The following is a 22,677-nucleotide window of genomic DNA, read 5'->3' on the forward strand; positions in this document are numbered from 1 at the left end:
TGAGGTGCCTGCGAGAGTCCTGCTGGGGAATGACTTAAAAACTCTTGCAGTTGTATCAAGCACCCCCAGGCCTCCCAGTAAAAGGAAGCAGGAGCAGATTCGGAAGGCCAGAGAGCTCACTTTGAATGACTCTCAGTAGGTTGTTACAGAAGAACCTATAACACCCAGTCCACAGGAAAAGCCAATTCCTATGTCCATGAAGTAAGAGACAAAGGGGAAACCAAAAGGTGTCAGGAAACAAAGATAGCACTCCTGTGCATAAAACCAGGACATCCCTGAGAGGACACCTACGACTACTCCACCAGCTGAGGCTGAGTGTGAGGTCCAGGCAGAAGAGGTTGAGTCAGCTACTGATGAGAGAGCTGGAAGAAGACCTTCCCCGTGTTGGAGATCTGGATCCTAAAGACCATCCTGAGCTGCAGTCTTTGCTTGCAGGTGGTGGCCCCTGTAGGGCAGACTTCAGCAGAGGTCAAAGAGAGTGTCCTACTATTGAAGGACTTCGTCAACAGGCAGCTTCCCAGCTGGAAGGGCAAGAGCCAGGGAAGCACAGGTTGTACTTGGCGGATGGCCTCCTCTTCAGTGAACCTATTGAGTCTACCTCCAGAGACTACAGAAGACTTGTAGTGCCCCAGTAGGTGAGAGCTCAGTTTCTACAGTTAACCCATGAGATTCCTTTGGCTGGTCACTTAAGCTTTAAGAAGACCAAGGAAAGGTCTTTATTTCTACTGGCCTAAGATGGGGTCTGAAGTAGATACATTCTTTAGAAGCTGTCACACTTGTCAGACCTCTGGGAAGAGTGGAGCCAAGAATGTGGCACCTTTGGTGCCTCTCCCAGTTGTGGGATTCCTTTTCAGAGGGTAGGAAAGTATGACTGACTGGAGTAAGGAGATTCATCCAGGGGTGGATTAAATCCTCCTGTACCTTAGTCTGCGGGGGACGAGTGATGGGGAAATGTTCAAAAATGTGCCAATTCCCTCCACCCTAGATACGCCCAGTAACTTTGCTGGATTTTGAGGACTTGATTTTTTTTAACCTGGAGAGAGGGAGACTATTTCCACTCTCTCATGTATTTTAATGTGGAGTTTCTTTTGGTTGTGGAGTTTGACAAACTCCATAGGCATCATCTTTTACATTGTGTCACACAGTACCTTCAGTGCAGTGGAACAGATTTTCCAAAGGTTTAAATACCTTCTCTGGGATAAACTGCTGTTTCCCAGAGTAGTAAAGTGAGTATGACTTTACTTACATTTGTAACTTTCTAGACCCAGCACACACTACCTCACAATAGGGTGCTGGAGGGGTTGCCTAGTATCCCCTTTGTGTAGTCCAGTGTTATTCAAACTGTGGGTTACGGCCCAGCGGGGGGGGGGGGGGGGGGTGGAGGCGCAGCCTCATCCCTGGGGGGCCGTGAGAGCCCAAGATGGGGTCTGAAGTAGATACATTCTTTAGAAGCTGTCACCCTTGTCAGACCTCTGGGAAGAGTGGAGCCAATAATGTGGCCTCTCCCAGTTGTGGGATTCCTTTTCAGAGGGTAGGAACCAACATTGCTGGTCCCTTAGACCCTCCAACATCTTCAGGCAACCGATTTATACTGGTTGTGTTAGACCATGCTACCAGGTATCCTGAAGTAATACCTAGGAGGACTGTTACTGCCCAGGCAGTGGCTAAGGCCCTACTTGGTATTTTTATCCGAGTAAGTTTTCATAAGGAGGTTATCTCTGACAGGGGGATCCAACTTTATGTCCCACTACATGCAAGCCATGTGGAAAAACTGTGGAGTGACCTACAAGTTCTCAACAGCCTACCATCCCCAAACCAATGGATTGGTGCAGAGGTTTAATAGGACTAGAAAGAACATAATAGGTGCTTTAGAAGAACCCCTTAGAAGAAAGTGGGACCTTCTACTGCCATGCCTTCTCTTTGCTTATAGAGAAGTCTCTCAAGAAGGGGTTGGATTCAGTCCCTTTGAGCTTCTCTATGGTCATCCGGTTAGAAGTCCACTGGCCCTAATAAAGGAGGGGTTGGAGAGTGCTCCTTCCCACAAGCCAGTGAGAGTCACTGACTACGTGTTAGGTCTCTGAAGGAGAATGACACACATGATGACAGAAGCTTCAGATAACTTGAAAACAGGTCAGGCTCTTGTGAAGCATTGGCATGACCAGAAGGCCAACATGGTTGAGTTTACCCAAGACCAGCTAGTTCTAGTTATGGTAACTACAAGGCAGAGGGCCTTACAGGACATTTGTAACTTTCTAGACCCAGCACACACTATCTCACAATAGGGTGCTGGAGGGGTTGCCTAGTATCTCCTTTGTCTAGCCCAGTGTTATTCAAACTGTGGGTTACAGCCCAGCGGGGGGGCGCAGCCGCATCCCAGGGGGGCTGTGAGAGCCCAGCATGAAATGTAAAAAATAAATTATTTTTTTATTTTTATTTTTTTTTAAAATTGGAAGAAATGGGCAGGGGCGGCTCACTTGGTCGGGCTGAATCATGACACTGTCTCAGGCACCAATGAAAAAGTGGCCCGCAGTTGTAAATGGATATTCATTCACAGACTTTGAATAGTACTCACTGGGGTGCTGTGTGGTAAAATGTAATTACATTGTGATATTTACAGAATATTTATCCAGCAACAATGGTCAAAATGACTAACTGCATAGTGCAGTAACTCACCAAACTAGCCCATTTTGACTGGCCTACACTAGCATTTTGTATTTTTGGTACAGGCATTGCCCTACAGGCTAGTCCGAGCCTGGCGGCTCATCCATAATGGCGAGGAGGCGCCCACCCAGTGGCCCCCTCACCCATTATGGAGGAGCTAAGGAGCCAGCCCAGTGAAACAAAGAGCACTCCCTCAGCTGCTTTTTGCAGCTGAGGGAGTGCTCCTGGGCTGGCTGAAACCCTATTTCCCTTTGACAGTTCAGTTTGCCAGCCGCACATGCTCCCTGAGCTATGCAAGGCTGGGGCATTTTGCTTTGCCAGCATAGCTCATTGGAAATGCTGGCCGGGTCACTGCATGTCTTTATGTGCGAAGGGGAGCTCCTGCGCCTTCTCGCACATACGGACAGAGCAGCCTGGAATAACCAGATTACTCACCGTAGTGACTACCTTACTCCTAGTCCATAGTTCCCTTTCCTCCATACTTATGGGACATCTCTCCGTCCTGTGGGACGGGACCGGAGCACTTTGTAAAAAGCATCCAAAAAAATGTTTTCAAAAATGTGTCCTTCCTCTGTCTGCGTGGGGTACGGCACACGGCCGTAACCCCGCCCACCTTGGCTCTGCCCCGCGCATCGCCCATCAGTCCTTTTCTATCGCCAGGTCAGAGACCTATTAGCAATAACAGAGGAACCTTATTAGAGGGGACGGCGGGCGGGCGTATGGAGGAAAGGGGATTATGGACTAGGCGTAAGGTGGTCACTACGGTGAGTAACCTGGTTATACTCCTGCGTCCCGTCCCCTTTCCTCCATACTTATGGGAGATTCCCAAGCACTCCTAACTGGAACTACGGGTGGATGGAAATACCCCTTATTGAAAAAGGTTCTTCAGCACAGCCTGACCAAACTGAGCATCAGCTCTCGAGCTCATGTCAAGACAATAATGCTTACAAAAAGCGGATGGTGAGGCCCAAGTAGCTGCCCTAGCGATGGACTCCCAGGGGAAAGATTTCTGAAAAGCAACCGCAGCTGCCTTGCCCCGCACAAGGTGTGCATGAATACCCTTAGGAGGTGCTGCCCTTGGACGGTGAAAGATTCCGTAATGCAGGCTGCGATCCACTGAGAAATAGTCGCCTTAGACGCATGCTTACCCTGAGGGTAAGCAAAAGTCACACAAAGTTGAGAAGAACTCTTAAGCTCGGAACTCCTGTCAAGGTAGAACTTAAGAGCCCTTCTGACATCAAGACAGTGCAGAACCCTTTCTGCCTCTGAGGTAGGGTTCGGAAAAAAGACTGGCAGGGATATCGACTGATTCAGATGGAATTCAGTTACCACCTTCGGTAGAAAGGCAGGGTTGTTCCGTAGGACTACCTTGTCCTTGTGAAAGACCAAGAAGGGATGCTCCACTGACAAGGCCAGGAGCTCATTCACTAGCCTTGCTGAGGTAACGGCGACCAGAAAGGACACTTTCCAGGATAGGTAATTGAGGTCCACCGTGGCCATGGGTTCAAAAGGCTTATGGCACAGCGCCATCAGGACTACATTTAGGTCCCACGGCGGGTGCGGACTACGAACTGGAGGGTAGGGGCGTGTCAAGCCTGCAAAATGCCTCTTAACCACTGGGTTACTCAGAGTAGGAACATTGGTCTGTAGAAAGATAAGCGGAGAGCGCTGAAAGGTAAGTTCTGCATGACAGAACGTGAACACCTGACTCTGCTAGGGAGGACACGAAGGACAGCACAGTGTCAATCGTAGCCACCCTTGGGTCCAACTGCTTTCCCAAACACCAATGACAGAACCTGAGCCATTTACTCCTGTATTGGGATCTGGTCGAGGGTTTCCTGGCTGCCTGGATAATACGCATGTTATCCGTAGACACGTTAAGATGCTCTAAAGACCTGAACTCGGGCACCATGCCGCCAAACTGAGTGATTGTGGAGACGGGTGCCACATCTGCTGTTCCCCTTGATGAACAAGATCCGGGGTCACAGGTAACCTGATCGGCGGATACACCGACAGGTGTTGAGGTTCTGGGAACCAAAACCTGGCCGGCCACCAGGGGGATATGAGTAGAAGGGAGGAGTTCACCGAGTTCTTCAGCTTCCAAATTGCTCGATGGACTAGAGGCAGAGGCGGGAAGGCATAAGCTCTCATGTTGTGCCATGGAATCTCGAGAGCATCCCCCAGAGAGGAGGCTCCCAGCCCCCCCTCTGGAAGCATACAGAGAAAGCTTCTTGTTCACTGCCGTACCGAAGGAATCCACCTCCGGTGTGCCCCAACGCAAGAAGATCCATGAGAGGAACTCCGCCTTCAACTCCCACTCGTAGCTGAGCACTGCCCGCCGGCTGAGGGCATCCATTGTGACATTCAGCTGGCCCGGGATGTGCACTGCGAGCAGCCAGACACCATGAAGTACGACCCACTCCCAAATCTGGATGGACAGGTCCACGGGGGGGGGGTAGACAGACCACCTTGTTGGCAATGATCGGTCTGAACGCCCTGAGAGCTAGGAAGATCGCCAGAAGCTCCAGATGATTTATGTGAAGGAGCTTGTCCTGAGGCAACCAGAGGTCCGAGACCTGTAGAAGGTCTAACGTCGCACCCCACCCCAGAGGGAGGAGTCCGTCGTGATCGTCACCATAGGAGCTGGGTCCTGAAACCCCGCACCCACTGACAGGTTGCCGAGGGATGACCACCATTCCAGGTCCACTGTCATGGAATCCGGAATCATTATCAGCTTGGAATCCGGGTCCACAGCCTGACGCTAGGAACTCCGAAGAGCCATCTGGGTCCGTCTCATCTTGAGACGAGCAAGAGGAAGAGCCAGCACACACGAGGCCATGAGGCCCAGAAGCCTCTGCAACCACCAGGCCGACATGCTCTCCGACTGCGCAAACATCTGACACGTGGCTAACAGATCCGCCATTCTGTCCCCGGTCAGGTACACTCTGCAGTCGATCGTGTTCCAGCAAAAACCCAGGAAAATCAGGTCCTGCGAGACCGTCATGGAAGATTTCCGCCAGTTCACCGACAGCCCAAGATGGAACAGGCGCTGAGAGACTGGAGATTTCCCGCTGCTGCCAGCGGACAAGGGGTGCGTAAGAGTCAGTAGTCCAAATATGGATACCCTGGAGACAAAGATAGGCCGCAAGCACTGACATCATCTTCTTGAAGGCACGCGGCACCGAGCTGATGCCAAAAGGAAGCACTCGAAACTGGAAGTGCTCCTCTACCAAAGAGAAACGGAGATATCTCCTGTGTGGGTTCCAAATCAGGATATGCATGTACGCATCCTGAAGATCCACCACACTGAGCTAATCGCCCATCTGCAAGGAGGACCATATCTGGCTGGGCGTCATCTGGAATTTCTCTTGGGGTAGGAAAAGATTGAACTGGGAAAGGTCTAGGATGGTGCGTAGGCCAGCCTGGTTGGTTTGGGCACCGTAAACAGCAGGGAGAAGAAGCCCTCCCCTCGCTCACCAAGGGGAACGGGTTCCACAGCTCTGAGGTCCAGAAGTTTCTGAACCTCGGCTTTGAGGGAGGGCGAGCCCGACAGCTGAAAAGGAGGGCCGAGCAACTCACTAGACCCATCTGTCTTCTGTGATAGTCTGCCGCGCCTCCCAGTGAGACGCAATGCGTCCTCCCACCGGGGTCTCGTGCGAGCGCGGAAAACCCTCATTTAGTAGGTTTATCGGTGGTGTTGCCACCTGAACCTGAGGAGGAGGCTGAGGAGCAGGAGAAAAACTGTGTCCGTTGTTGCCTATGGCGGTTGTTCCCCACAGGGATATCCACTCTGCGAGATTTTCAGTTGAGGAAGCCCCTAAAGCCAGAGGAAGGTCGACTTTGCAACAACGGTCTCTGGGTTTTGAAAGGAGTCTTAACAAGGACCAACAAGGACTTAGTTGTCTGAGTGCTATCCTTCGTCTTGGTGAGCTCTACATCCGTTGTAGAATGAAAGAGCTCCTTCCCATCAAACGGATGGTCCAACACCTTGTCCTGCACTTCTTTCAAGAATTTAGTTGCATGCAACCACGCCTGCTGTGAGGTATCAACCCCTAGCATAAGACCCCGAGCCGAGGTGTCTAAGTGATGAGCCGCAGCCTCCAGGAGATCCTGGGCCAAGACCCTGGCATCGGATAGGCCCCCTTTTAAGTCTTCCAGCTTCTCGACCGGGATAAACTCCTCAAACTCCGACAGACCTTTCCACATCCGCATATTAGCTCCTGCTTAAACCAATTTGGCGTTGGCCTGCCTGAGCTGCAAGGCCGAGTTGGCAAAGATTTTCCTCCCAAGGGAGTCAAGGAGCTTTTCCTCCTTTCCCAGAACCTGAGTAGCCGTCATAGAAGAGGATGCTGCAGGCCTGGATTGCAGAGTGGCCACGGCCACCACTGTAGAGGAGGGGGCTGACAAGACGACAGGGCCACCTCTTCCGAAGTATGCAGCCTGTATCTCGTGTCAAAATTTCTTATTGACAAAAAGTCCACAGTGTGGCTTTTCCCAGGCCCTGCGGACCTCGGCCAGAACGTCCTTCTGCAAGAACAGGCCGGTACGCTCTGAAGGAGACAGGGTGAACGCCCCAGAAAGCGCACCCTCCTGCGGAGCGGGTGCCTCGGGCACCGGAACATCTAAGAAGCACATCATGTCCAGTACCCGGTCATGAAAAGCTCTAAAAGAGCGGGGCAGGTCCTCGTTGTCCTGATCGCCCTGCGCTTCATCCGACAGGTCAGGATCCTGCTGAACCGTGTCGGGCGCTGCCTTGTCCACAGGGGACAATGGGGGGCAAAGGTGGAAGTCGGGGGAGGCACCGCAGGCAAGGAAGACGCCGGCAGAACCACCGGAGGAACGGGTGGAGCCGAAGGCGCGGGTGGACATATCTCCCTGGAAAGCCCTTTGAAATATTCCCTCATGGGGTCGGTAGGCATTAATGTTTGAAATGTACTGAAAAAGGCCTCCTCCGTGGACTACTTCGGAACCTGAGGCGGCCTCTCACGAGGTGGACAAATCCAGGGACGTAACGGGGAAGGATGCCACACAGGCCCCTCCACCAACGTATCCACATAAATCAAAGGTGCCGACCCAGCAGGCAACAAAACATTGTGCGGAAGAGGCATCCGGGCGTTCCAATCGTAAACTGGCCGATAAGGATGCGCACAAGGGACTCTATGTTCACCCAAGGAACCAAGCCCTACACCTGAGGCCGATGGCGTAGTTGTAGGGGTAGCACCCAAAATGGCTGCCGCGGTCATGGCGGGAACGGGCGCCATTTTGTCATCGCCTGAGGGGAACAGCGGCACATGAGGAAGTGAGGCAGGGGTCCCCGTCGATGGATCAGGGGTCTTAACTTTAGCCTTAACATAAGGAACATCGGCAGAGCCGGTACTATGAGGCCTGGGATGTTTCTGCGACATACCAACCGCCAAATCAGCCTTCCCAGGAAGGACCTCGGCACTGCCGGTAAAAGAAGAGCTTTACTTCTTTGCCCCTTAAACAGATCTGTTGTCGCCGCAAGAGCGGGAACGGTGAGAAACAGCCTTCAACGGTAAGGCCTTGCCAGGCCTCTAAGAAATGTTGGTAACTTTAGCCTCTGAAAGAGTGACCTCGGACCCACGTCCCGTGACAGCCTTATCCGCGCGGGCCTCGAACATCCGTTCGGTAACAGCAAGCCCCACCAAGGCCTCGGGGCGCACCCCGGTCCTATTTTTGAGGGAAGCCGACAGAGAGGCCTAAGAGCGAGCTCCGGTATGCCACGATTCAGTAGAACTGGGTCTACAAACGTCCCCCACAGGAAGGGCCTCGGAGCATGCTCCGGTATCCACAGGCCACTTACGGAGACCCTCAGAGAAAACTCTGCTACATTTATTAGGCCCAACGGGCACCTCAGGGCGAACCCCGGTAACAGAGCGATCAACGCCCCTCCCGGCCCGAGAGGAATCTGGAAACGAATCCCCCGGCCGGAGTGCTCTGAAAAGTAAAGAACTTAGCGGGCGTTTTTTCTTCTCGTCGAACGCCTGAAAATGTGAAGCAGAAGTTCGTCGGAACACCACCTCCCACCGCTCCAACCGCCGTTGAAGTGCCCAGACCAAAAGGGAGTCGCAGTAAAAACAGGAGTCCCAGCGGTGATCCGGACCCAAACATTCTAAACAAAGAGGATGGGGATCCGCCCTCACGAAACGACGATGACACGTTGAACAATCTGGAAAGTCTAGTTTGAACGACAGACTAGTACACGATCGCTAGCGAGAGCCAGAGAGGAAAAAGGGAAGAAAATCTTCTGAGGATGCAAGTGCGCCCAGTCCCGAAAGAGCAGAGAAAAGGACTGATGGGCAATGCGCGGGGCGGAGCCAATGGTGGGCAGGCTTACGGCCGTGTGCCGGGCCCTGCGCAGAAAGAGGGGAAGGACACATCTTTGAAAAAAAAAATGTGGATGCTTTTTACAAAGTGCTCTGGTCCCGTCCCACAGGAGGGAGAGATGTCCCATAAGTATGGAGGAAAGGGGATGGGACGTAGGAGTACAGGGCGTTTCAGCACCCTCATGCAGGCCAATGCAGAATGTAGGTTTATGTTCATTTTTTTATTGAAACATGTGCATGGATGCGTGAATGCTTGTGTTACGTGTGAGTGCATGGTTATGGATGCTTGTGTGAATGATAGAGTGATTGCTGTATGAATGTGTGTGTGTTAGTTTGTTTTTGTACGTTGAGCTGATTTTGGCAAGTGGTGGATATATGGGGGGAGGAGGGTTGTACAACAAAGGCATTTTAAAAATGCCTTTGTTGCACAATCCCCCTACCCACCTGCCAAAATCAGCTCTCCTTCTGACATGCTGTGGAGCCCAGGGGACAGGGATGGTATTTTTTTTTTTTTACTGGATTTCTCTCCTAGATGTCCAGTCAAAAATACCATGCTTTCCCCCTTCGCACCCCAGCGCCTTGCATACACACATAACCATGTTGATTGTGTTAGGCCTAGTGGGGCCCAGGGGACAGGGATGGTATATTTTTACTGGACATCTATCATAGATGGCAAGTAAAACATGTAATGCCTGCCACCTGGGCCCTAGCAGCAGCAATTGCAAACTGTTTGGATATTTACCCTTTTTTTTTTTTTAAAGAATGCTCGACAATGCAACATTTTAACCCATTATTTTATTTTTAAAAATTCACGGGGGGGGAACCCCCCCGACCCTCCTGAACCACTCTTGATTGGTTCTGACTCCCTCACTGCTCTGTCGCTATGGCATTTTTGGGGGAAATAGTTATGCCCACCACTTAAAAAATTTACCAGTCGCCACTGGCTCTCGGACTGTGTTGGGAACGGGATGGGTGGGGACCATGGGATAGTGGTGGGAGCAGGGTGGGGAGAGCCAAGGGTGTGTAATGGTGTGGGGAGAGCTCAGGAACTGTGTAGGAGTGGGAGGAGGGAGCCCAGCCATTGTGATGGGAGCAGGTGGGGGAGCCGAGGGTCTATACTGGGAGTAGGCTGCAGTGACGGTGCGCAATACATACTGTCTTTTTGGTATTTTTTGGGGGGCCCGGCCTGCCCAAATTTTGCTCAGGGGGTGCCAGGCCTAAAAAGTTTGAAGACCACTGGCCTAGTGGATTTACGATGTGAAGCAACTTCTTTGATTGGCATGCTCGTCAGAGTTTCATATACAAAACAATCCAGTGTGCTCGTGTATGGACAACACATTTTGCAGCTATCTCGATAAAAAAAAAATGACAGCAACACAGAGGGTCCCGAACAATTTATGGTTTGTTCAGGGGGGCCTTGGCATAAAAAGTTTGAAGACTACTGGTTTAGCCTCTCATGTAACATTTTTATGTTACCCTTTTCCTTTTCTGACTGTATGGCTGGTGGCAGTGGTTTTGTTTTAACTACCGTGGTGTGCATTTACCGCGGGCTGCGTTCATAGCTGCAGTAAAGCACCCAAGGGTCAATTTTTGCCAAAATGGCCCGGTCTTCTTTTTTCGCCATTTCTTTGTGGAAAGGTCCTTCTTGAGATGTACTCTGCGCCCAAACCAGGTTTGGTCCCATTGAGCGCTTTGCCTTTGGAGGGATTCACGAGTGGAGCCCGCCTCTGGCTCCAGGTTGTCTGGGGTCGGCAGGCAGTGAGGGAGGTGCCCGAAACTCCCTGTGCTTAGTCTCCTAGGAGACTCAAATGCACTCTGTAGTGATTGGCCGGCTGACTGTCCGGCAAGGACTGCCACCCTGCTGGGTGACTGACAGCTAGGCTGGAATGAATGGGAGAGAACTGAATAAAAGGCGAGGCTTTTGGCTTGGAAGGCAGAGGCGACCAATGGACAAAGGAACCGAAGAAGAACCTGAAGTGGACGCCTGGTGCAACTCCAAGACCGCTGGTTTGCCCAGTGAAGCCCTGCTGCTGTGGTGAAACTCCAAATTCGTATCGACAGAGAAGCCCCTGCGAGGACGACTTCGCCACTCGAGTTGGTCATACCAATCAACTCCAAAGTAAGCTACCTGGACATCCTTCTCGGAGCTGGTTGAATATTCTCAGAGTTGCTGCTGGAAACCGTATAGCCAGGGAGAGGAACACCAGATTGTGTGCGCTGCTTTTAAGTTGGCTAAGAGATCCAGGAAGATCCTCCGGACTCCCAGGAAGCAGGACTGACCAAGCTTGAGCCCCCTCAACAGAGTGCAGGACCCCAGAAGCAAGGAAAGTCCATCTCGACAGCCCGGAACCGCAGTGTTGCTATTTGTGGTAGTCGCGAGGTGCTGAAACACTAAGTGCCACTAGTTGGAAAGATTGCCGGTTGCGAGTGGTGACCGTCCCATTGCAGGAGTCCCCAGAAGTCCTCCCTCTTGTCCCCACGAATGAGGCCCAGGAACAGTGAGATCTGCAGAGCTGCACAGGAACAGAAGTCATCTGCTGCACTTTTTCTTCAATACCAAGGTACTGTAAAGTCTGAGAGAATTTACCTCTTATTGTAGAGTTGCTTGCATCTTATACTACTCACAAGTCTAATCCGCTTGAGGCCCTACATTTGATTCTTCTTTTCTTCAAAGAACTCTAAAACATTGTGCAAAGACTTTTCTACTTACGACCAGAAGTGTTTAATCCTATATAAGACTTTTGCCCATTGACTTTGGCTTAGCCTATTATACTGAATGACTCTGCTTAGGGGATCCAAAAGTATTTTCCTGCTTGAGAATATTTGTGGTCTCTTGTTGTTCTAATCCCCTTTTCCTTTTACCCACTTCTAACAGTATTCTAAATGTAAACAGTAACATATTAATGTCCCCAGCACCCTAGCCATTGAAGTCACCTGAGGGTGTAAGTTGTGTCTGTGGGCCATCCCAAAAGGGTCTTTTCTGATTTAGAAACTAAGACTGAATAGATGTGAAGTATATTTGTGTCTTACTTTTGATATTGCTCCCTTCTGAAGAAGGCTTACTCTAACTGACTGATAAATAAATTAATAATTGTTTATTCAAGAAACCTTGTGTGTAAGAGTTTATTTGAATACTTGTCACTGTGAATCTCTGTGTCACTCCCCTACAACTCACACTGACCCCTCTTGAGATGAGCCTGGCTGCTCAAAACGCTACCAAAACCGTGTAGTACAAGCTTACACCAAAGGTTGGGTTTCCTATACCTGTAGTCCGAGTTGTGTGTAGTGCACCCAAAGGGTACTGCATACAAACGTTGCCTAACATCCCCCACCAAAATGCCCCCACTAGGTCCCCTGTAAATCCCTCCTTTAAAGCAGACTTCTAGTAAACTTTATAACCATCAATAGTTTTAAACAGGTGAAAACCATCTTGTGCAAGTCAATGGCTAAATGCTCTTATTTTCCACACAGCAATTTTGGTCGATTATGCTTGCTTTACGCACCAACTGGTGACACTGTGCTGGCAAATCTATTTCAGTACTTACTGTATTTCCTCCGGTTTAGGGTAAACAGGGGTCGTATTAGGATCAGGCAGTTACTATGATGCTTTTTAAGTTTGTAGGGGCCATGTTTTTTTTTAAGTACGTTGTTGAAGAGGAGTTTAGGTCATAGCCTAGTATCGGACAACCTTGGTGTTGCTCTTGTATAGCCAAAGCAGTTTCCATTTTATAATAGTGGACCCTGGACATAGGAGTCTTCATTGTCCAAAAGATCAACAATACAGAAATCCTTGGTATTGTATATTTGCAAAGGTGGTATAAGCTGCAGAAAATTTAACAGATCCGACCAATTTATTCTCCATGCTTCGATTGTAAATGATTTAGCATAGAGTACATGTGGCTTTACCGTCTTCACTTCCACTGCAGTGCTACCATTTTGTTGTCAACATTCTTCAATGGGATCTTTTCAGGAGAGTGGTCACAGTCCTCGACTTGGTCAGTTTGATCGAGAGTATCCACCTCAGGCTGCCCATCTGTTATTAACTGCTTCACAACATCGATCTTACTAGGTCAAGGACATTGCAGTAACCAACTGATCAATGTTCCTGAATCCTTAGGCGATCTCCGCCTACAGCTTTTTGCCTTCTTTTTTATTTTCTTACTTGACGTGTCTGGGCTTTGGTTTTAGTAACTGGTACAATGTCTGGGCCAGTGGCTCCAAGGCTATCCTCCCCAGATTGTTTCGCATTTCTAGTCACTTGAGCGTAAAGCACTGTTTCATGGTCAACTGTACTGCAGACACTTTGCTCAAGTGCGTTATTGTTAGTCTCTACCCGTGGCTCCAGTGTACCTTCCGTGACCTCGCCAGCTGGGACCTCTCTCAACAGCTGGCTTACCTCCTCATATGGGTGGCCCACTGCTTCTAACTTGGCAGTAGCCACGCTATGCTGGGAGTCAATTTTGTCTTCCAACTTTAATCAAGTAGAGCCTAACTCCTGTTGGTACTCATGTATACGCCGCACAATTTCAATAAGATTGCTGTTGCAACTTGTAACTTAATTATCAAGTTCTGCATTTCTTCCATTTGTATACATTCGTTAGTAGAGCATCTCGTGTTGTCCAACTCTGGGACGAGGGTTGGTGACCAAGATAACCTTGGGAAGGATGACTGGCCAGGTAGTAGATCAATTAGTACACTCTTACCAACTTAGTTGCCCAGTGCTTGCTGTGGGACACACTGGTCCACAGGGTTCCCCTTGCAGCGTTTTGCAGTGAAAAGCATAGTTCGGAAAGAGGGCTGTTATCAACGACCAAGGAATCTGTTTTCTCCTTTTCAACTGCATTCTCTGTCTCACTTCTGATACAGTTCATGACAGCCGATTTATCCCCCTGGCTGAAAATCTGAAGTGATTTTATCTTTAGTTTTACCACCCCCAACAGCAAGTGGGACTTCCTTCAGAATATTTTCTATTTGCACAGGGTCAGCCTGACTTGTTTGCATAGATATGATATGAGATATAAGCACAAGTGTTTGTAGGCGAGACAAAACAAGGGAGGGAGGGAAGACATGGACGACAAGACAAAAACCATCTTACTAGGCCTTGTGTCATTCAGATTGTGCAAATGCAAGAATGAGAAGGGGACGGGAAAGGGAGGGGGGAGTGCAAACAGGGCAGCAATGCTCTGATAAGTGCAGCAAGACAGCGCAGCTCTGGGTAGCGCAAGGAGAACAAGTGACTGTAGGGTTACAGTTACAGCCCCTAAATGCGTGGTAGGTCCACAGGCAGTGCAAGGGTGACTGGTCAAGAAATAGCCTGGTACCAGTGAGAATCTGAGGATAGCCAAGCAACAAGTCGGTACAGCAGACAGGTAGGTCAGCAGGGGAGGGGGAGAGAGAAAGCAAGGGAGGACGACAGTTTTGAGCTGCTTCCAGATACTTCAGGTTATTCGGCCCAAATTTGAGAGGGTCAGGGAGGCCAATCCAGAGGGAGGCACCTGCAGAGGAGAGATCTACCCCCCACTCTCTGCCTGGAGAAGCGTCTAACCCTTAGGGAGTTGGAGGTAGCTGAGTGAAGGGCTCGAGAAGGAAGGTATTTTGGAAGAGAGCATTGTATGTATTACGGGACCAGGCCCCAGAAAGCCTTGTGGACAATGCAAAGGGTCTTGAACTTGATCTTTGCAGCCACGAGGAGCCATTGGAGAGATTTCAGGGCTTAAGAGCTACAGTCCCTGGGCTTGAGGCCAAGGATAAGTCTTGCAGTCCTGTTCTGTATTAGTTGCAGAAGGCAGATTGAGAAAGAGGATGTTGCAAAAGTCCAACCTAGAGAGAACCAGGGCTCTGGAGACAGTGAGGTTCTGGGGGAAAGTGAGAAAGGGCCCCTTTGAGGAGGTGCAGTGGGACCTCTTGGCGACGTCCAAGATGTGAGGAGAGAGAGTGGAGTCCAAGGAAGAGGGTGCAAGGCAGGTGGCAGCCAGAGTGAGAGAGGGAAAGCAGGGGCAGGGGTCCCAATGAGAAGGATCTCGGTCTTACTGGCATTAAGGCAGAGATTGTTGGAGGTGCACCAATCCTGAATCGCAGACAGAGTCAGGCATGAGCGAGAGAACAGAGGATGCTGAGGGGAGCCTGAAGGAAAGTTGAGTGTCATCCGCATTACACTGAAAGTTAAAGAAAAAGGTAGAGATCCGGTGGGCCAAAGGTTCCAAGTAGAGGTTGAAAAACCAGGGTGAGAGGAGAGCGCCCTGGGGAACGCCACTGGTAGCGAGAGGGATGGCAGAGAGAAAGTGACCAAATTGGACCTGGGAGGAGTGGTCCAAGAGGAAGGAGGTCAGCCACGCCAGGGCCTGATCCGTGATGGCCAGGTTCTCACAGACCTGAATGATCAGGATGGCGTGGTTGAATGTGTCGAAATCAGAGGAAAGATCAAGGAGAATGGTGAGAGAGCAGCGCAGTTTCTGTGCCTCAGACAACTCTGAAGCCAAACTGATGGTCATGGAGACAACCAACAGATTCAGTGTGGAGGGTATGCTGGGAGATGGCCAGCTTTTCCAAGAGATTCCCCAGGAAAGGGGTGATGGAGATTGGGCGATAGTTTGCCAGGCAGGTAGGATTGGCAGACAGCGTCTTGAGGAGGGAGTGCACAAGGGAGAGCTTAAGTGGAGAGGGGAAAGTTCCAATGGCGAAAGAGTGATTACAGAAATCGGCCAGGGCTGGAGCAACGGTGTCAATATGTCCATGATGGTTCTGGAGGAGCAGGGGAGAGATGACCAAAGGGGGCATCTTGCTCCCAACTACCTTACCCCCTTTGTTCCCAAGATTGTAATTAGCTGCACTGTTTAGCTGTCTGCCTTTCCTTGTGGTTCTGAGTGGCATAACTTAACACTGGCTCTCGCTCCGAGTTCCATGGGACCCCACAGTCAAGCCAGGAAAATAATGGCGATTATCCGTTCACAGCTTAGACATTGGTCACGAGGTAAAGCAAGATGAGGAGTGGGGGTTGGGGGGTAGGGGAGAGAGGTGCCAAAGCAAAATTACCTCAACTTACTCCAGTTCCATGGCTTGTCCCAGAGTGATGTTTTTCTTGTTCTTTTCTTCTCACCCAAACACCGAAACACTTGGCTTTTGCGCTTCGTGTGTGGACTCCTGTTTATATGGGCTCCTGCCCTTAAAGTGGAAGCAGCAACCAGTGCTCAGAGTGATCTCAAGAGGTCGTCTATAGTACTGCTGTTACCAAGCACTTGGCTTTCACACTTCACGCTTTTAGTCATGTTTTCCCAAGGACTAAGAACCCCAATTTGTTTACACCTATTGTTTAAGTATCCATTCCTTCAACCTTGATTGGGATGTTAGCCAAACACGCATGTGTACAACATACACAAACACGATGGACTTCCACTTCATTCCATCCATGTTTTTTTTTAGTTCTTATTTCAAGGTTCAAATTTTGTTGGCAGGTGCTATTTTTCACTTTTGGGATACACTTTGTTGTTTTTCGCTTTGTTTACATCATATGCCCATTTGTTTTTCCACCACTTCCCACCTTCAGTTTTTGGGCACAGCTGTCGTTTTGCTATTCCATCATGCTATGTTTTTTATTTCGTAGTGCCATGTTGCTTTATGCAGAGCCTGTGGGGAGAAAGTGATATGTAGCACTTCACAGCCCCATAAACGGTTAGTACACGTTGGCTGCACTCAGTTCAGAAGAATGGCTCAATCGCCCATTGGTGACCTACAGAGGCAGGCTCTGCAGACCTACTGAACCCAAGATTGTCGTACTGGGTGGTTGTCTGGTTGGTGGCCCTTGCAGCTCCTCTGAACTCTTAGGTTTGCACCAGGAATGGCACGTCCACGACATGAATTGGTGTGTTACCATCAACCACACTAGTGGCGTCCTCCCTGGAAGTTCTGCTAGTCAGAGGTGGAGGTGCTTGCCCATTCTTTTAATTCACTGAATTCTGGTCGAGGCGCTGAGGGTTGTGCATTCATCTCGGTGATTGCTAGACTGGTGCCCATTTGTGCAGATCTTGCGGAGAGTTGTCAATATTTCTGAGATTGGTACATTGAATGCTCACCTTCGCAGCGCTTAGAAGGAAAAGCCCCTGCTACAGAGCATCACACTTATGCATTGTTTTGTTGCATTGTTCTGCATGCGTCACACTGTATGCACTTGTGGCTAGCACCAGTTATCTTGCCTTTGAGTGTCATAGGTGTGGTCATTGTCTGATGCAGGCTGACAGGCAGATATGCATCAAGTGTACCTTTGACATGTCTGAATATTGTGCATGTGATTGCGTGTTGTTCATTGTGCAGGTGTTCTACACATGGGTTGAGGCAGAGTCCTCTGCAGTAGAGTGCTGCCCTTGGGGTTGAAGGACTATTTGTACTGGCTGGCCCCATTCCATCTTTGACCCAGCACTCTCTGGAGTGCAGTGGGACCCATGGGGAATGCAGTTTAGCTGTCACAGTGATTGTCATAGCAACCATCACTAAACACTCTTCATTTTAGAAGATGTCCTCCTCCCTATACATTTCCTCTCGCTTACACAGATCGGATAGGAAAACCCTGGAGGAAATAATACACCAACCTTTGGCCATGCCCATGAGCTGTGGTGATTTGACGCACTATAAAAGCTCTAGAACACAGTAGAACCCATATAATAATGCCAGAGCTCTCAATCTATGTTTTACCTTGAATAAATACCAGTGGTGCAGACGTTTCATTAATCAACAAGGCCTTGCTTCTAATGGTTTGCTGTAACTTAATATATACACAGCATAACTGTCTATGAAGATGTGATTCCTTAATTGTTGAATATATTGACATTTTTTGCGAAGTGAGCACAAAAACATCACAAGAAATTAAGATATTTCCACTTGCAAGAATTGCCAAATGCAATGGGAGCATGACTATGCCAAAAAACGATGGTTTTAAAAATATTTTTTTTTACTTTGCTATGCATAGCACACCAACATCGGTTTTAAATTTAAATACCAAACGTAGTCCACAAAGTTGTCCAAACTAAAAATCTTATTCACAGGCTTGACTTCAAACATGAGCTCTATTTGCAAGCAGGTGATGCAAGTCGAAGATTCATCAAAATGCAAATAAAGGGCATATTGGGTTTGTTTTGCAAACAGATACATTCTTAATCTACAGGATGAGTACATGCTTTCAGCATAATTGTACAAACAACTAAACAAATCACTGAAATTTAAACATTCCAATCCTCACCTCGTTATACATGGGGTCTCTTTTGAGCGAGGGCTGGTACTGCTCACACAATACTGTAAATACTGTTAATTTTCCACTGAAATGCAAAAGAAAAAACTAAGTTCGCAAGAAAGCAAGAGCATTAAAAAACATTTTTATGCAGTTAAGCAGCTGAAAAGGAACCATACCCTTCTACAGCAAGTAACAGGAACCAGATGAAATTTAATAATGGCTGCACAAATGGGGGTCCTGTTTCTATTGACGGATGCCGCTGTGTATATGTTGTAAAAACCACTGAAGCACTAGTTTTGTTTTTTAAACACAGAAATCTGTAGGAAAAAAGAAAATGTTTAAAATACACACGTTTTGCATTTCAATTTTACACTCCTATAGTCAAAAATTTGAAAGTGTAGCAGTGGTGTTTTAGCTGCATTTTAATTTTTGTTTAAACCATTTCACAGCAACACTTTTTTTATGCATGCCAGGACACAGATTTTATCTAAAAGAAAAATGTACACATTCCCCCAAGAGATGTTCTAAGACAGGGACACAATGCCACCATTAACGCAGCTCAGCCTTTTAATATCACTCGTTAACATTAATTAAAAAACATTTGTAAATGCAATGTACTATCCACCCACTGGCACTGAGCAGATTAGTTCACATGTATGGATAGCATAGCAAACATCTCATCCAACATGATAAGAAGCAGCCAAGCAGGCGGTTGCGATGGTTAACCACAACACAGACATCATTCAAAACTTGTGGATTTTCTTGATTAAAGCAATCGTTTTATTTTTAAACTACATCAAATCATTTGAATTTGTTCTGAACTGTGAACTTACAAACTCAACAGTTTAAGGAAATGATCATCCATTCAAAGCCTTATTAAGCAAAGCCTCTCATTTTCAGTTAAACAGCTAGAGTACCATATCATTCTGCACTCAAAAAGAAAAACATGGTTTCTTCAATAAGTGCTACCCTCTGAAAAGATTACAAAGACGGTTGGCAACGCAGACCTATGTACATTTGTTAACCATATGATGTCAATCCAAGGTAAAATGAAGTGTATACCAGTTAAACATGAACTCATGGTACAGAGGAGAAAATCTGGTCCTGCCACATGGACCGCATAAATATACAATGCAAAACAAAGTTCCCAAGATGTGGGAACTCCCGTCCTCTGGACACTCTCAAAGGACGATGATCAGCCAAACATTTATAGTGTATGTAGGTCTTTGAAAATATATTCTTTTGTTAAATTGCAGCTTATTTCACAGTAGAACACCCCTGATGAAGAGTAGTGTTTCTCGAAAACACGTTGGATTCCCCATGTAAGTAAACACTGAAGCAAAAAAGAACATTTTTGAAATTAATTTCTTTGATGAACATTGGATTGTATATTGACGAGATCTAAATCAGTTTCAAACTGCTTTTTTATATATTCAAAGACTACACTATAAATGTTTGGCTGATCATCGGCCTTAGAGAGTATGCACTGGACGGGAGTTCCCACATCTTGGTAACTTTGTTTTGAACTCTCTGAAAAGAGGACATTTTCATCACTGAACACCACCATAGTAATTCGGGCTCTGAAACTAAAGGTTCTGCTTCATTGCCAATTGTATGCAAGCAAGTTCTGAAAGGTGAGGGGGAAGGACGGAAGCATTGTTTTGAACTTTACAGTCAGACTTCCCAAAGTCCAAAAAGAATTGATTAATTTGGTAGGTGGCAGGTCTTTACAACAAGCAGATTTGCCTCTTTTCACATCACTGATATTAGGACTATCAATGCACTGCTACCGTGTGCAGTAAGTACTATGTGTGTGAAGGGCCGGTTCTAGCACTAGGCAAACTAAGGGGCTGGCCAGCAGGGGGAACCAAAGAATAGTTTTTTCCCTATGCTTTCATGAATTAGAAGAGAGACGTAAACCAATCTGAGTTAAGGTGGCTTAATTATGTCCTCCTACAATTAGAGGGTGCCTTGCTGCAAATCACAGTGCTCGCATTTCTAGGAGTCTCCAACTTGGCGGTGCAAGCAGGACTATTGGCAAGTTTCTGAGCACCACGGTATGTGGTGTGGCTCAAATAAAAACACAAAGGCCTAGCAGGAGAAAACATTGCTAATACATCAGAACAAGAACACTCACTCACAAAAGGGAAGTTAAGAGTCATGGCAGAACCCACCTGCAACTTCTAGCATCAGGGCATGAGTCAGGTGAAGTACACGTCACGGTTAGGAGCAGGAGGGAAATGGGTTGGGTGTAGCGGCATCATGCAAGTTCAGCAACAATGAGTTAAATGGCCATGTCCACATTATCCCAGAATAGGTCAAACAAAGTACGCAGAGCTTTCAGCACATTTACTCTGAAACATTATCATTAGCATGAACAACCTGATAGATATAACTTAAGCAATGCTGGAAGGGCTGAGTACTGACCCCACAACTGATTTGTTGCAGTGTTTGCGCTCAACTGGAAGCAATGCATATTTATTCATGCAACTTTAAAGCTACTTCATGAATAAACTTTATTTTGGGCACACATGCTATTTGAGGTTGACATTCTTTGTATCTGGCTGAATTCACAACTGCAAGCATTATCTAGCATTTATTTTAAAGTTAAAAAAAGATGTCCAGTTAATTTGGAATTTTCTGTGGTAACTTTCAAAGCAACACAATCATACTTGTCTTGCGGTCTTTGTAAGTTATATATGGGTCTTCTGATGATAAACTGCTGGTCAAACAATAAACTTACAGTAAAAAGTATTAAATAAATGTATTTTTTTAAGCTCATAATAGCAGTTTGATAGTGGAAACGTGGTCTGACCCTCCAAATTGAAATCCCTTAAAAGGAGGCTAGAGCACCTAATAATCCACTCTGGGTGCTATTGAACATAAAGGACCCTTATTGAACTTTGGCATACGATTCAAATGGACGCATATGTTCCAGCCAGGCTGCACCACTGGGCCTGCAGTTTTAGGACTTGTTCTCTGGCTGTCCACTTCCACAGCCTGGAATTTGTAAAGAATGTTCACCAGATGGTTTCCCTGAAACACCAGATTATGCACCACCTGCTTGTGGATGGCAGGTGCTGGCTCGCTCCTGTTTGCTCAAACTCTGAGACTCCAAAGGAACTTCCTCTGCTCATTTGCGGATGCAGTCTAGCAAAGGTCATTGGTATTCCTCTGCCATCCCAGATACTTGGGACCAGATGTGAGGGGGCTACCACCACACAGAGGTAGAGGCTATGGAAGCAAAACTACCGACAGCCAGTAACACCCTCGCACTTCCAGTGATTCGATCAGCCATTTCAGCCACACTCTTTAGTGGAGGTTTAATGGATGTAGGTGGAGGGCGGGCAGATGCAGTGGTAGTTCAGCATCCAAATTGGGGGTGCTGGCAGAGTGCCAGTGGGGTTTGTGGAAGGAAGCAATAGCCTCCTGCCAACAACCTTTAAATAGACTGCCAATGTATGTAATTAGTGTTAGGGCCGTTTTTCTAAAGTTCCCCCAAAGCTATTCCTAGGGCAACACAGATCTCCAACTCTTAGTGCAGGCCTGTACTAACCAGTAAAGCGGTAGTTATGGCAGAGCAGCCAGGCTCCTTTTAGGAGGGAGAGAGGGCTATAGGAAAGTACAAAGAATTTGTAGAGCCCATATGGTCCAAAGAAACACTTATACACTGATATATTGTTAAAATAGAGTTTTATATTATATAAAGAGAGGAAAAGACTTCTTTAGAAAGGTAAGTACGATTATAAGTCAAACGCATTAAACACAGTATAAAAACCAACACATTCACCAAAAAGCTTAAGAGAACAGGTCTTACAGAGCCCTGCATCTGATTTACCAATATGGCTTTTTGACTATTGTTGGACTACGTTGCTCAGTGCAGATCCAATATGGACCTTATGTGGACTTTAACGCCCTCACATGGTACAAGGAGCCTTGAAAAAGACCCACACAGGGTTGAAACACATGTTGGCTTTTTTCTTAGGATTATCCATAATGTCTATCCAGACCTGTTAACAATTTAGACTGTTTCTTGTAATAATCATGCAACATGCTCAAACGACTATGTGAAAAGCCAGGAAGGAGACTAGGACAAAAGGGAGTCATGGTTTTGGTCAAATACTTTCATCAAGATAAAAGGGGTGGGGAAATGCCTCTGTCCCTGCTCAGAGGTGTTTCTATACCTAAAACAAAAACTAAGGGTCTGTCAAGGTCAGAATGGCCAAAGCAAAACCATCCTGTGTCCAAAGTACTATTCTGACCCTCACATTCTAACACAATTAACTGAGCTGAAAAGGTTAATGTCTTTGGCCTGGAGTGGTTTATACATGTTCAAAAAGTAAAATATGTAACTCCAACACAACAGTTCCAGAAGGATATGGTTCCTCGTTCCAGGGGTGGTTCACTTTCCCTGAATTTCTCTTCACTTTTATATTCAAGTATAACAGT

General features: G+C 47.6%; 1 protein-coding gene across 1 annotated transcript in view; it reads right to left on the reverse strand.

The window, feature by feature from the left end:
- GET4 (guided entry of tail-anchored proteins factor 4) overlaps positions 1–22,677 on the reverse strand; it is a 621,709-nt gene that overhangs the window by 226,983 nt on the left and 372,049 nt on the right. The window contains exons 6-7 of the mRNA XM_069647221.1: positions 18,405–18,545; positions 18,238–18,313 (exon numbers count right to left, since the gene is read on the reverse strand). Coding sequence (XP_069503322.1) covers positions 18,238–18,313; positions 18,405–18,545 — 217 coding nt within the window. The remainder of the gene's footprint in view (positions 1–18,237; positions 18,314–18,404; positions 18,546–22,677) is intronic.

Source organism: Ambystoma mexicanum, chromosome 2q, assembly GCF_040938575.1.
Source record: "Ambystoma mexicanum isolate Mex_15411 chromosome 2q, UKY_AmexF1_1, whole genome shotgun sequence".
Classification (NCBI taxonomy): Eukaryota; Metazoa; Chordata; class Amphibia; order Caudata; family Ambystomatidae; genus Ambystoma; species Ambystoma mexicanum.